This window comes from Nanorana parkeri, unplaced genomic scaffold (genome assembly GCF_000935625.1).
Source record: "Nanorana parkeri isolate BGI_ZX_2015 unplaced genomic scaffold, ASM93562v1 scaffold205, whole genome shotgun sequence".
Taxonomy (NCBI): Eukaryota; Metazoa; Chordata; class Amphibia; order Anura; family Dicroglossidae; genus Nanorana; species Nanorana parkeri.
Window position 1 is genome coordinate 1285077 of NW_017306473.1, and position 14010 is coordinate 1299086.

General features: G+C 38.4%; 1 protein-coding gene across 1 annotated transcript in view; it reads right to left on the bottom strand.

Annotated features, from left to right (window-relative positions):
- PCOLCE2 (procollagen C-endopeptidase enhancer 2) overlaps positions 1-14010 on the bottom strand; it is a 51750-nt gene that overhangs the window by 32019 nt on the left and 5721 nt on the right. The window contains exon 2 of the mRNA XM_018555622.1: positions 6282-6390. Within this exon, the coding sequence (XP_018411124.1) occupies positions 6282-6390 (109 nt within the window). The remainder of the gene's footprint in view (positions 1-6281; positions 6391-14010) is intronic.

A 14010-nucleotide genomic window follows, 5' to 3' on the forward strand; every position in this document is an offset into this window, starting at 1 on the left:
TTCATCACAAAGCTGAATAAAGTGCGATAAAGTGCAAGATAATGTAATAATATTAAGAGGTGGAGCAAATGGCAAATGAAGCAAGAGCAGACTATGATCCACAGACATGGGAGATCACCCTACTCCTAAGACAGCACACAGACAAATATTAAGAAAGTATAGTACTGTATATTATTTTTTATGATCACATAGTTTGAGTTGTTAATGTAGTGTTTACCTAAAAAGATGTTGGTGTGACAAATATTTTTACATGTCTGTGCTCCCATATTTTTAAAAAGAAACACATATTTATTTAAAATCAACCGACATATTTCCATCTATACTGGCTTTTGACACACCACGGATCATCTGTAACATCAAATTCTAACATAACTTCCATTACCAGTGGAAGAAAGGAAAAGAGACCAGACCTCCTGCCTGTGATGCAAACAGTGTGCTTGCACAGTTGTTGAACACATTATTTATTCCCTTATTATATAGTACAAAGCTCCTCTGTTAATGTATAAGCTGCAGTCCAGTAGTAGGTTTATTTACTTTTATATGTTAAACAAAACCTGTACCCAAAGATTTAGGTTGCCATTGCTGACCTCTCATTGACAATGCTAATTACTTGGCTTTCATAATCTAGTGACCAACATTTTCTGAGTCATTGTCCTTCACTCATTCTTTACTTGTTGCGTGCTTGTTCTGGGTCAATGATTTAGAAACTGTTCATTCTAAAGATCAAAAACGTCTGAAGATGAAGAAGCTTGTTAAACCCCTAAGGGGAATTCCCACTTGGTCCTATTCAAATTTGTGCAGGGATTGCTGAGCAGCGTTTATGGATAGCTCCTCCTACCACCACTATCACCACTAACTGACAATGGATGAGGGAGATGGGAGTTCTGACTGATAGAGCACAGGAGAGGGGGCTTTACAGACAGTGCACAAAGAGCATAGATCTCACAAGTGAAAACTGTCTGCAAAAGAAATGTTGGTCTTGACTATGCTTAACATTAATACTGTACACTGCTATTACCTGATCCTTTCTGCTTTGTGAGTTGGTTCTCCATTATGAAAAAAAAAACAGCAGTCCACACCCACTGAACGCCTGGTGCTGGGTAATAGGAAACCATAGCTAGTGGGCAGGATCTAGCATCTTCTTAATGCTGACAATACCACTTTGCCTTGTCACTCTATAGCAACTGAAATTAAGGGACTATTACCTGTTACTAAAGCAATGACACTTCATTTTCAACCTATAGACTGCAATCCCCCCACAACCCTTATGCGTTGCTACATGAGGCATATCAAGCATAGATATCTGTGTTCTCCTACTCCATGTGGCCCTAATTTTCAGTTGAGTTTGATTTGCTTGGTTTACCCTCTGGCATTACCACATTTAGTAAAGCACAAAAAGTAATTGCCAGAAAACCTTGCAGGGTCTGCTTCCCCTCCTGATGCCAGCTGTTGGTTATACAGGATATAGGTCCAGCAATGTTTCCCCACTACCGTACAGCCAAGTTCAATGTAGATGCAGATTTTTGCTGTTGAGTTATAATAAACAGGATTTATTACTTTGTATTATCATGTTTAACCAATAGCACACTATACCTCATAGGAATTTAACTATGATAATCTTCTATCCCGTTGTAATAACCGTGCTGAAAACACAGTATGAATGTTAGATGCAGCATCTGCTATCTGTTCCTCCGACAAGCCAATATAAAGGAAGCAGAGATAAAAGAAACACATTTATTTGCGGGTGAAAGTAGTGTTACCCATTCCGGATATAACTTGGAACAATGCTTAGAAATGCTATAAGGTTCCTCTTGCTTTATTCCAATATTTCTTATATATGCTATTTTTCAGTGGGTAAGTGGAAGTTGTTTGGCAATGAGACCAGAATTTGGCTATGAAATACTACTATGTGTTTTTCCAGCTAAGATATTGCTTTTTTTACTGGAACTGTAAATAGAATGGGATTGATTCCAGATACAAAACAGATATCCAGGAGAACATTAAGCAGAACTGTATGGTGTGGGACCCCTGTGAGAGCAATTCTCTGAAATACAAAGAAGAATGAATCAGCATACTATCAGCTATGGAGGCAGCTCACAGATGTAGAATGTTGTGCATGCTTCAGACAGATACATACCTTTCAACATTTCCAGTGAAGGACACTTAGAGGAAATGTAAAAAAATAGAAGCAGTCTACAGCACATGTATACTGTACTGTGCAGTAAGTTAGAGCTTCATAAGTTCATTTAAAATGATAAATCTGTAAGCACATAATGTCAATGATCATAATGGTGATGCCAGCAACATGAAAACAGCAGATTTTAGCTTCTAGTAATTTTATGTGTCTTGACAAATAAAACACGTCTCATTCCTAGCTGTGAGCTACTGCAAATAGATTGAAAGGACAAACAAATGTATTTGCTCAATTGTATCTAGTTCAGGTCAATAATATTGCATAGAGCATTACAGCTTCCCCTTGTACAGTTTCTGCACAGCCCAGATTGCACCTGTACATTTTGTTCTTCAAACTTTTAAGCAGTTGTATTTTGCGAAATATCACACCCCACAAAGATTAATAGCAGAGCTCTGGCAGGAGATAAGAGAATCAAAGTTACACAGAGGTGATCTCGGCAAGCATCCTTACTAACGCTGCTTTTGGACTTTAGAGGGAGGACAACTGTGCAGGAGTGATCCAACTGTGCTCAGGTCAAGTTCTCAGCATGATGTTGGGATGCTGGACAAGACTTTATCACAGGGCCAATTCAACCCATAGTAAGTATAACAGGAGCTGAGTCATCTTCCAGCTTCTTAATTGCCTTGAATTCTGTTGCATTCTTCATAATATAGGAAAAATAAAAAATCCAGCAGTACAAATTGGATCCCTTCTTAATGGCCCAAGCAGACTAAGGAAATCAAGGACATAGATCTGACCAATAGCATTCCAAAAGAAATGAGAAATTGTCCAATGTTTTAACCCTTCGGTTGTGTGTAAATTAGCCCTTCAACTTTTATAATCTGTCCAGTTGCTAATTTTTCCAGCTTGCTCTTGGGTTGCCTATGGTTATGAAACTGTGACCTGGCTGAAAAGTCTAACACCTTCATAAAAACTAAGAGAAGTCCGATAAAAATACACAAGACAAATACAAAGATAAAAATATATAATGGTCTATATCCACCTTTAAGGGCAAAAGGAGAGCTAGAGACACAATGAAAGCTGACATTGCCTGCTGTAATGACTCATGAGCTCATATTAGCAACATATTAACATATAATTGGGGATGGCAAATACAGACATCTAGCTATGCATGGAATCTAGTAATTTCAGCCACTTATGACTTATGGATATTTGAGTCAGTGGTATCCCAGTAACTAACTATGACTAATCTACAAGTCTGGAAACATTCCCAGCTCATTACAAGAAAGATACTATTAATTTCACAGTCATAACAGGTCATTGCAACCAACATGTCTAGTTTTAAAGACCTGGGAAATCTTAGGCAGTAGAGTCAAAGTGGAACTATAGCCTTTTTATTTTTTTATATAAGTAAATGGAAGAGATTGGCTTAATGTATTCATTCTTATCAACATGTTACTTTTGAAAAGCCCTGTTTCTAAGTATAGGTTGTAATTATGCTATATATGTACATGAAAGCAGCCATATTTGTTCATTAAATGACCAGGTACTGCTTCATGCTTAGTAGTGTTGCACAGTGACTATGAGGGGGATTTATCAAAACTGGAGCAGACAAAATCTGGAGTGTCTGTGCATGGTAACCAATTAGCCTCTTTCTTTAATTTTCAAATCTGAAACAAACAAACTGAAGAGAGAAGCTGATTGGTTGCCATACAGAGCTGCTCCAGATTTTGTCTGCTCTAGTTTTGATAAATCCCCCCTATGTCTTTTCTGATCCTCTTACCTTATGTCTAAAAGACAAGGTTTGTCTGACTGAAATGGAAAGGTGTTTCTAATAATATGAAATGTCTCCAATACTCCTGATAGCCAAATATTATGTGATCTTTTGCTTAGGCCACATTACAGAGCTTAAAGAACTAATTTTATTTTATCCTTGCAAATAAAAAGATTTTACCAAAATTATAAGGTGATTTTGTAATAAAACCATGTTCTGTAGATTCAGGTCAATTTAATGAAAGGTCAATTATAACACCCTCCCACCAACAGTCTGTAGATTAATATTCCCCTACCCAATGCCCTTTGTTGATGGAACATTAGTCTATGTTGCTCCTTTCACAGTTAGCAACCAACACTATGATACCCTGCTATAACTTATAGCTCCAGTTTCAACTAATGATCGGGGAACAATCAGTGTGCCGCCCCAACAGGGGCATAGAATATGAGATGCATACAGAGTGGTTCCTTATCATCGGATCATTGTATTAGCTATGACAGTGATCACAAGAAGACTGAAGGCTTCGTTCACAAAATAATCCTTCAGCTTGCAGATCCAACCGCAGGCCGAAGATGGCAGTGTTCCTCTGTTTGATACTGTATTTGTCAGACACAATTACAGAAATTAAAAAATTATGATAAACACATTTATTTTATTTTATATTTTGCAATTGGCAGCTTATATTAAAAAAAGCAGTGGGTTTTTGTTTTGTTTTTAAAAAAAAGAAAAAAAACTTTTAAAATAAACAGTCTAGCAAATAAAAGTCTTAGATGTCCTTAAAAATAAAAATATTTAAGTATGCAAATTAGTCATAGAGTTACAGCCAAGTTAACCAATGCAGCCTGTGCATACTGTATATGCTTAAATGACCTCTGATCACGAAACGGTTAAAGTGGACCTAAACTCAAAAAGATAATGATTCTATTAATAAAACAGACTAAACAACCACAGAGAATCATCATTTGTTGGCATTCCAGGGTTGGGTGCTTTTCCTGCTATGCCCATAGCCTAAATGCCCTCAGCACAGTTACTAAATAGTCCTGAATAAATGTTTGGTATTGGGTGGAAACAATCTTTAGTCTTTAACCCATAGGTACTGCTAGTTCAGCACTGCTGGGGAAAACTGTGAACACATCAGACTGTTGATAAAGCATACAGCTTTCAACTTTAGAAATAAATACATCTGCAATTAAATTAAACATTATATTATATAATATTATAATGCCAATAAAGCCACATGATTTACAAAGATATTCTTTTTTGTGTGATGTTAATGACACATTATTTGTATCTATTGACTGTCTTTATCATCACACTACAGAAATTATATTTGGGTACAATTGCAAAACGTATGATGTTCAATTACAGCAGAACTCCAGGCAGATACAATAATACACCAATTAATGCAGTTATGTATTCATATTAAAGTAATTACATGTAGTTTAAATGCAACTAGTGTTAAGTACTACAATTTGTTGGATATCAGTCTACTGTTACTCCCTCACATTAAATAGATCAAACCGCACTCTTTATCTCCACCAAACATAAAGCTTTATTCTTATTGTTGAATTATGGTCACACTGTCGTCCCTGTACTGGATTACCCTCCGCTAACAGGTTTCACCCATTTGGGCTTAATTGTAGTGAATGTTCTGTAATTCCCTGTTCAGCAGCAATCAGACTGCGAGAGGGAGGGGAAGCACTAGGATCCAATCAGGCTTGGCGCCATGCACATTTGCTGACAATGGACAAGCAGGGAGGGGGGAAAAAACAGAGTGAGCAGAGGGATGGTTTCATTAGTGTGCCTCTTCTCCTTCACTATCCAATCAATAGTGGTGTTCTGACCATGCCATGCTGTTGATCCAGTAAACTTTGATGTCCTGCAGGGATGTCTGGATCACAAAGCTGGTGACACAGAATTGCAAACCCTAATGAATGTTAAACAGTAGCCATATAAGTATTTCAGCTACATATATAACCACTTGCCTAGGGTTTAGCTTTAACTGTATTGACACTGTAAGGGTAAAGCTTTAAAATAAATGCAAATATGTAGAAACCGACACCCGATATAGAGATTATTCCAACATATGGTTTGTTTCAAAATGGCATAAAAAACAGCAAGGGCTGAAATGCATCAACAATTATTGTATGCTGTTTTTATGCCATTTTGAAATAAAGCATATGCTGGGATAATTGCTATAGCGGGTGTCAGTTTCTACTTGTATGCATTTGTTGAGGTTCGTCAGAGACCTTTCCAAGCACTGAGGTTTCACTTGTGAATTTAGCTTGGGGGTAGAGTGGCTTTCCCTATGTATTTGGTTAAAAAGAAATGTGTCAAACTAATATAGCGCAAAAATAATTGGTGACCACGTACCGTAATCTTCCATGTACATTTGCTATTAGGTGGGTAAACTCCAGGAAATCCTTCACTTCCCAGTAGCCCACTTTCTCCAGTTAGATTTCCACCACAGTTAAAATGGTGCCTGTACAAAAGAGAATGTTGTTGTGTTTAAGACATTAGAATATGCAACATGCACAGAGCATAGTGAAGTTTTAAGTGCAACCATACCCTCGCTGTGGTAGAGAAACCAGTAGAGAACATATTGACTTATTTAATACATGTAAAGGGCGATGATAATGTTCTAATGCCCTGTCCATAGTAGGCAGTCAGGTTTTGCATTTCAGATCTGGTTACATCAGTCTGTCCAATGAAAAATTAATTATGGTTGGGTACTATACTTTGCACATTGGACATTGTACCTCACCATACTTGGCTTGCATAAAATCAACATCCACACTGCATTGCAGAGATGACTGCATGGCTTTGATCCATAGCCACCAATGAATACTAGTAATAGAGTGATGAAGGATGAATGAAGTAACATTTTAGCCACACCCATGTTAAAGCTGAACTCCAGGCATATATAAAAGACACAAATGAATGCATATCTGTAATCATTAATACATCATGAAAGAGGAACTTTACCTTGGCAATATTTGCCTCCCACTGCCCCTCTTCTGCGCCGCCATCTTTAAACATTTCAAGCAGAGACCATGGGCAATTCTAACTGCATGCAGAATCTTGTGCCATGCCTGCACCCCTGAACAAAACACTGCATCCTGGAATGTGGCAAGAAAAATCCAGGAGGCATTGAGCATCCTTACCTAATTCTAGCTTAGGCAAGGAATCAGGAACTGCTGCTCTGCAGCATAAAAAAAGTACCATTAAAAGAAAAAAAGAGAAAGAGGAGGGAGGAACCAGAAGCAAAATCATTTTTGAAATGGGTGGATCCGCTTTAAGTGTATTTTTTAAACGCAAGCAATGATTATAAAAGGGGCACCTGAATTTGACCTTGTATCAGCCTATTGAAGTCCTTGTACAGCACAGGGCTGGAGTGTGAGAGGAAGAAACAGTACAAGGAGCCCATCAGTTCAAGAGGCATGCTTATACAGGTGAATCTCGAATAATTAGAATATCGTGCAAAGTTCATTTATTTCACTAATGCAACTTAAAAGGTGAAATTAATATATGAGATAGACTCATTACATGCAGAGCAAGAAAATTCAAGCCGTGATTTGTCATAATTGTGATGATTATGGCTTACAGCTCATGAAAACCCCAAGAACCCCAAATCCACAACCTCAAAAAAGTAGATTATTACATGCAATCAATAAAACAAGGATTGTACATAGAACAATATCGGACCTCTGAAAAGTACAAGCATGCATATGTACTCAGTACTTGGTTTGGGCCCCTTTTGCAGCACTTACTGCAATTACTTTTGCACGATATTCTAATTATTCGAGTTTCACCTGTAGGCAGGAACAAGCTGGGTGGGTCCAAGATGACCTGGGTTCAGAGGAACTGGGTTGAATAATACTTGCCATCATGCTGAGAACATACCGAGTGTAAGAATCAAAGTGCTGTAGGAGAATCTCTGGATTGAACAAGAATATTACAGCAAAAGCTGTTCTGCTTAAGTAGTATTAGCACTCAGTAATGTCATGGCGCATGTCTTTAAATCTATATACAATGGACTTGTAATAAAACATATAATTGAATTCTATGTGATGAAAGACTGATCAGCTCAGAATAGACAGTCAAGTTTGAGTTGGCTGTGAGAATGGGCAGGCATTAGATATTGTATTGCACAAAGACTAACAAACCTGGAAAATCTATACAAACATTTAATACTCTCACTTCACAGGAAAAATAGGGAAGGTTGATTCATGTATGATTTAAGCCTAGTTCTCTGACTTAACCAAATATCATTTGACACAGCATAGGATGTCAGACATAAAGAGCAAAGCCCCCGGGGATCTCATAAAATACAAACATATTGGTCTGAGGTTTGCTTTATTCATCTGGATGTAAAATGCAGATGTTTCTATGAAATCTGACCATAAACTTCTACTGAACTTGTCTACTTGTAAAGACTGATGGGCAGATCAAGACCTGTAAATATGATACAATTTATGGGCCTCCAGCACATCTCCACCTATGTCAGTATCAATGATGTTCACACTATTTCATGTGCTTGGCAGTTCCAATACATCTAACACAAAGAAATGTATTCATCAAAGTTTAACCCCAACCAAAACATTTTAGGTTTGAATAGACTGGGTAAGATTTAGGCCCTCTGCAGTGGCACTATGGGGACCAGGTAGAGCTCCCCTCGTTTTCTGACAGCAAGAATGGGCTTTACCAGGTCAATGTTTCTAACCCTCTACTAGAGTACATTTAAAAAGTGTTTTAGCTGCTGCCATTGTCCCCCTGATGTTGGAGAGAAGTCTCCCAACTTCGTGTGCCTGTGACACCTTGTGGGTTACTTGGATCAAGCATGGAACAAGCATGCAACACCTAAAGTCAGAGCATAGTTGTTCTGTGCCAGGGCACATATAAATTGAGATTCAGCAGTTCAGGAGAACTTACCAATAAATTATCCTATATTTCCTCATATTTTCTTGCAAAATAGTTTTCTGAAGGGAATTTACATCTATGCAATGTAGGAACATGTGCATCACTACGTTCCATGCATTGCTGCGTTGTGACATCATATACCACTACAACCCACTAAGACAATGCACATGTGCTGTAGCAGGCCACAATTCAGGGCATTGGACCATAGTGCATTGCATTACAAAATTTGGTGGCACATGTGATTTTTAGGATGCTTTAATGCGCTGCTAGCCCATTGATTTTAAAGGGCTGTCTTAATGCAACACATGTTAATGCAAGACATGGTACGCATTAAGGCACATGCAATAACACATTGCAAGAATGTAAAAGGGTGCTTAAAATCATACCGATAATTTCTGGGCAAATGCCAGCCTACTAGATTTTTTAAATATTATTATGTATTACAGGTATTTGTGTAGTGCCAACAATTTACACAGCGCACATTCATATCAGTCCCTGCCATCAAGGATCTTACAAGCTATGCTCCCTATCTCACAGTTCTTGCAGATAGCTTCCTGACTGGGATTTGAACCAGGGACCCACAGTGCTGCAAGGCAGAAGTGATAACCACTACAGCACTGTCTCTTGGTAATGCTGGCACTGATTGTGAAGAATGTTCCAAGAACAGGCTACCTGTCATGGCCAAAAACAATCAAATTCCATCTTTTAAAGAAAGAATGGAAGATGGACATTCCTCCTGTTGCAGTAGGTCATACAAATTTCCAAGTTGGGGCTAAAGTCTCTGACAAGGATATCTGGTGAAAGGAAACTACAAGAGTAAAAGGATCCAGCAGGTGATTTATGCTAAGGGTATTTATCTGCAACTAATGATCCAGTTGGAATAAACCTTCCCTTTTGGACTAAGGGAAATTTACAAAACTTCAAGAAAGAATAGACCAACGAGTCCCTGTGTTCAAATTCACAAATGGAAGGGGAGGGTTTAAAATGTGCTCTCTTCATACTTTATATTTCCTCTTTCTGAACTAATAAACCTATAAAACATTTCACCTAATTGTAAACATGCTAATTTTGATATATAAATGGCACAAAGGAATCTAATTCAGGTTTCTTAAACCACAATATGTATCTATTTGCAGAATACACTGTAGTTTAGATAGCTCCCAGGATTACTAGATCTTTCCATACGTTGCAACAAAAAGGGGAAAGGAGTTACGCTGGTGTTAAACTAATATACCAATCTACAGGGTTTCAAACAACTATTCAGAAAATTCACAACACTAGTAAAAGTACATCTAAGTCTGGAAAAAATGAGGAAGATCCCCTAGTGAGACTAGTTCTAACTTATAATAAAATTTGTGGGTATTAAACCCACTATCACCTTTAGGCGTTGCCCTTCTTTGAAAGACAAACTGACAAGTAGCGATTTTGCCCAGAGAAATACCATCTGCTGTAAATATCAAGGCACCTTCCAATGCCAGAGGTGCAAATTCTGTCGATTCGTCCAGACTGGAAGTGAGATATCCACCCCTACTGGTAAAAAATTTAAGGCCCGCCATTTTGTAAACTGTGAGACAAAAGGTGTAATATATCTTATGCTATGCAAATGTGACATGTTCTACGTGGGAAAATAGAAAATAGAATATCGGACCACCTGACAGACATAACAGCCAGAGATCTTAGGTCACCGATAGTTAGACATTTTGTGAACAGCCATAACGGACGAATCGACAGACTTCGCTTCTTTGCTTTGGATAGGGTCCACCCACCTAGACGTGGGGGGGATTGGGATAAATCACTCATACAAAGAGAGTGTAGATGGATTCATCAAACCGAATCGAATGAGGCGCCAGGGCTTAATGACATGATTAATTTTAGCTGCTACCTTTGAACTATATGGTACACCAAACATGATGCTTCTTGTAGTGTAAATGTAAGTGTAATTACGTTCTATTACCTTTATTTTCTTTTTTACTGTATACAATTATGACCCTTTCACAATAACCACTTTTTGATTATTCAACATTGTGCTTTATTAGTATTACTATCGGTATACAAGTATGACTTCTTTATAATAATATTAATCTGTTGATCATTCAATATATTTATGCGATTAAATGTGAATTTGATGTACTTTCAAGGCTTTACAGGAGCCTTTCAATCAAATGTTTTGTTTGTACTATATCTACGTTTATTTTTGGAAAAATGACATGGCTCTGATTGTGCAAAACCCAGTTGGCAATCAGCCTTCGTTAATGTGCTATTTAACACACCTTTGTAAGAGACCAAACACACGCCCCTCTGAGGAAGCCCCCGGTGTGGGGAGAAAACGCGTCAGGGTAACGTGTGGAAGGCTTCCCTGGATTCCCTGGACATATGAGATACTCACATTCGTCTGCTCATCCCCTATACAAGTCCGGATAGGAACGAACATCCTGCTTACAACCTGCCGGCTTGTGAAATAGAGGTGACGGAGCACAACTGGCTGTGATTCGGTTTCGAATGGATGGCTATAACATTTATTTATTCATTTGAAACAAGCGGGTGGCTCCCTGTGCCTTACCGTTAATTTTCAGTTCTAATCGTGCCAGGCGCATTATACCGTGGAGTGCCAAGCAGCTTTTCTTTCTTCCTGCACAGTGCGGCCGCACACGAAAGATTAACCCCTTCATGACTGAGGCCTTTTTTTCATTTTTTGCACCCATGTTATATTCCATATTATTATATTGAAATATAAAAGATGAGGTTACAACGAGTAAAACGATACCCAAGGGGGACCGTTTTTGTGAACCTTTCCATACGTACCATCATGTCCCTGCATTTATCAGCTGACAGATTGAACAATGTTATTTTAAGAAGGTGAAATTATGAAGTCCCACAAATCAGTGATTTCTGGTTTTGTGGAAGAATGAAAAGACTTTTAAGTGTTTCCTTATGCTACTTTGTTCTCTTCCTCTCCTGTCAATAAGGCAACTTTATAAAGAGTGCATACCCCTTTTCTGTATAGCAAGCCAAGGTTTGTGCTACAGGTGTCTAGATGCTGCTTGTAACCAAGATTTGCCATCAGACAGAAACAACGAGATAGCATCCATCTGATGTTAAAGCGTAGATGTTTTCTTCTACACCTCCCACATAAAATGAGGTCACCAACAGCTTTCCATAGATCTTTCCAATCCTGAAAGATGAGTCAACACGTAACATCACTTTGTGAGACCGCAGTTTGCTTCAGAAGGACCATTCAGTTGAAGTTGTAGTCATTTTTCACCAAAATACAATTTTTCCAAGAGAAATCTTCTACTAAACTGGAAAACCACCATGTATGAACAGAGGATTCATACATTCCACAGCCAATGTGTAAGCAATTGTGGACCTTATTTCACCATTATTCAGTGCTAAGCAGACTGAGATGAAACCACTGGAACAGCACAACACAGCTGGTACTTTAGATGTAATGACAAACATTATATCATGTATCATGGTGCTTAATGCGGACCTTTACTACCAATGCATTCCTCTATGTATGATGATTAATAATAACATACAGGTGAAACTCGAATAATTAGAATATCGTGCAAAAGGGGCCCAAACCAAGTACTGAGTACATATGCATGCTTGTACTTTTCAGAGGTCCGATATTGTTCTATGTACAATCCTTGTTTTATTGATTGCATGTAATAATCTACTTTTTTGAGGTTGTGGATTTGGGGTCCTTGGGGTTTTCATGAGCTGTAAGCCATAATCATCACAATTATGACAAATCACGGCTTGAACTATCTTGCTTTGCATGTAATGAGTCTATCTCATATATTAGTTTCACCTTTTAAGTAGCATTAGTGAAATGAATGAACTTTGCACTATATTCTAATTATTCGAGTTTCACCTGTAGACCTGTAGGGTGTAAAATGCTGTGATTTTGAAATACTTGCACTTGCAGAACATTCACTTCCTGCTTTGAAAGGGCAAAATGACTTCAGTTTGGCAAATCAATGCACACTGGGATTGCCTTGTCATGAGCAGAGCATTGCTGGGAAATCCCATCTGTAATCTCATGAGATCTCAGGGAGAGGCATTTTACTTCCCTGAGATGATGTGCCCGGTCATATGCCCTAGTCACATGTCTAGGCACTTTCCTCCCCTGAGATGATGTGCATGGTTACATGTCCTATGTGGTAGAAAAGTCCCTCGCACTCCAATAAGAATTTCAGTCAATGTTCTTTATTGACAAAAGAATTGTCACATCGTGTAGCGATGTGACAATTCTTTTGTCAATAAAGAACATTGACTGAAATTCTTATTGGAGTGCGAGGGACTTTTCTACCATGTGATACTGATCTCCAGAGGCATCTGCTGTCATCTCAGCACCCACCTATTATCTTGGTTTATACCCGGTCAGGATCTACTTGAATAACTTTTGGTCACATGTCCTAGTCAAATGTATAGTCACATGTGCCAGAAATCCAGGAAGTAATAGGAGAGCTAGTAATCTGTCCTCAGTAAACATTGCAACTGTCCGAAGACTGGGGAAGAAAAATAAGGTATGCAAAGAATACAAATCCGGCAATTATCTAGAAGTATGCGTTTGTAGATTGTCATTTCTAAAGGTGTGTTTGTTGTTATATTACAGATATGGGTAAAGGTCCGCTTTAATGTAAAATCTGAAATTGGAAATGCAGGTACCACTAAAATTATGAATCTGAACAAAGGATCCCAACAGGCAGGACATTTCTAGTTTTTCTGTCAATGCCCTTTAATGGTACTTTCCACTCCTTGCCTCCATCTGCCTATGAGCATAAACCTCATAGAAGGTTGAGAAAACTCTCACTGGTGTCAATATCTACACAGGCTCTACAAGGTTCCCTCTTGTCTACTTTTATTGGAAACTGTAAAGTGTGGCGGCATCTCCAATTATAATAGCACAAAGTTGTCCAGGACAAAGGACACGATGGATCTGAGGTGCTACATTATGGTGGATGCAATGAGCAATCAGACAGCTCTAACATTTTTACGTGACTTGATCACACATGAGCAAATCAGTTATAAAGAACTGTTTACATACTTGCTGTCATAGTAACTCCCTATAGACTTGAATGGGGTTGTACCTCTACACTAGAGAAGGTAGGCATACAGACCCATTGGGATCTATGGAAAGGTAAGTATGCAGCTGAAGGGGGGGGGGGGGGGGGGG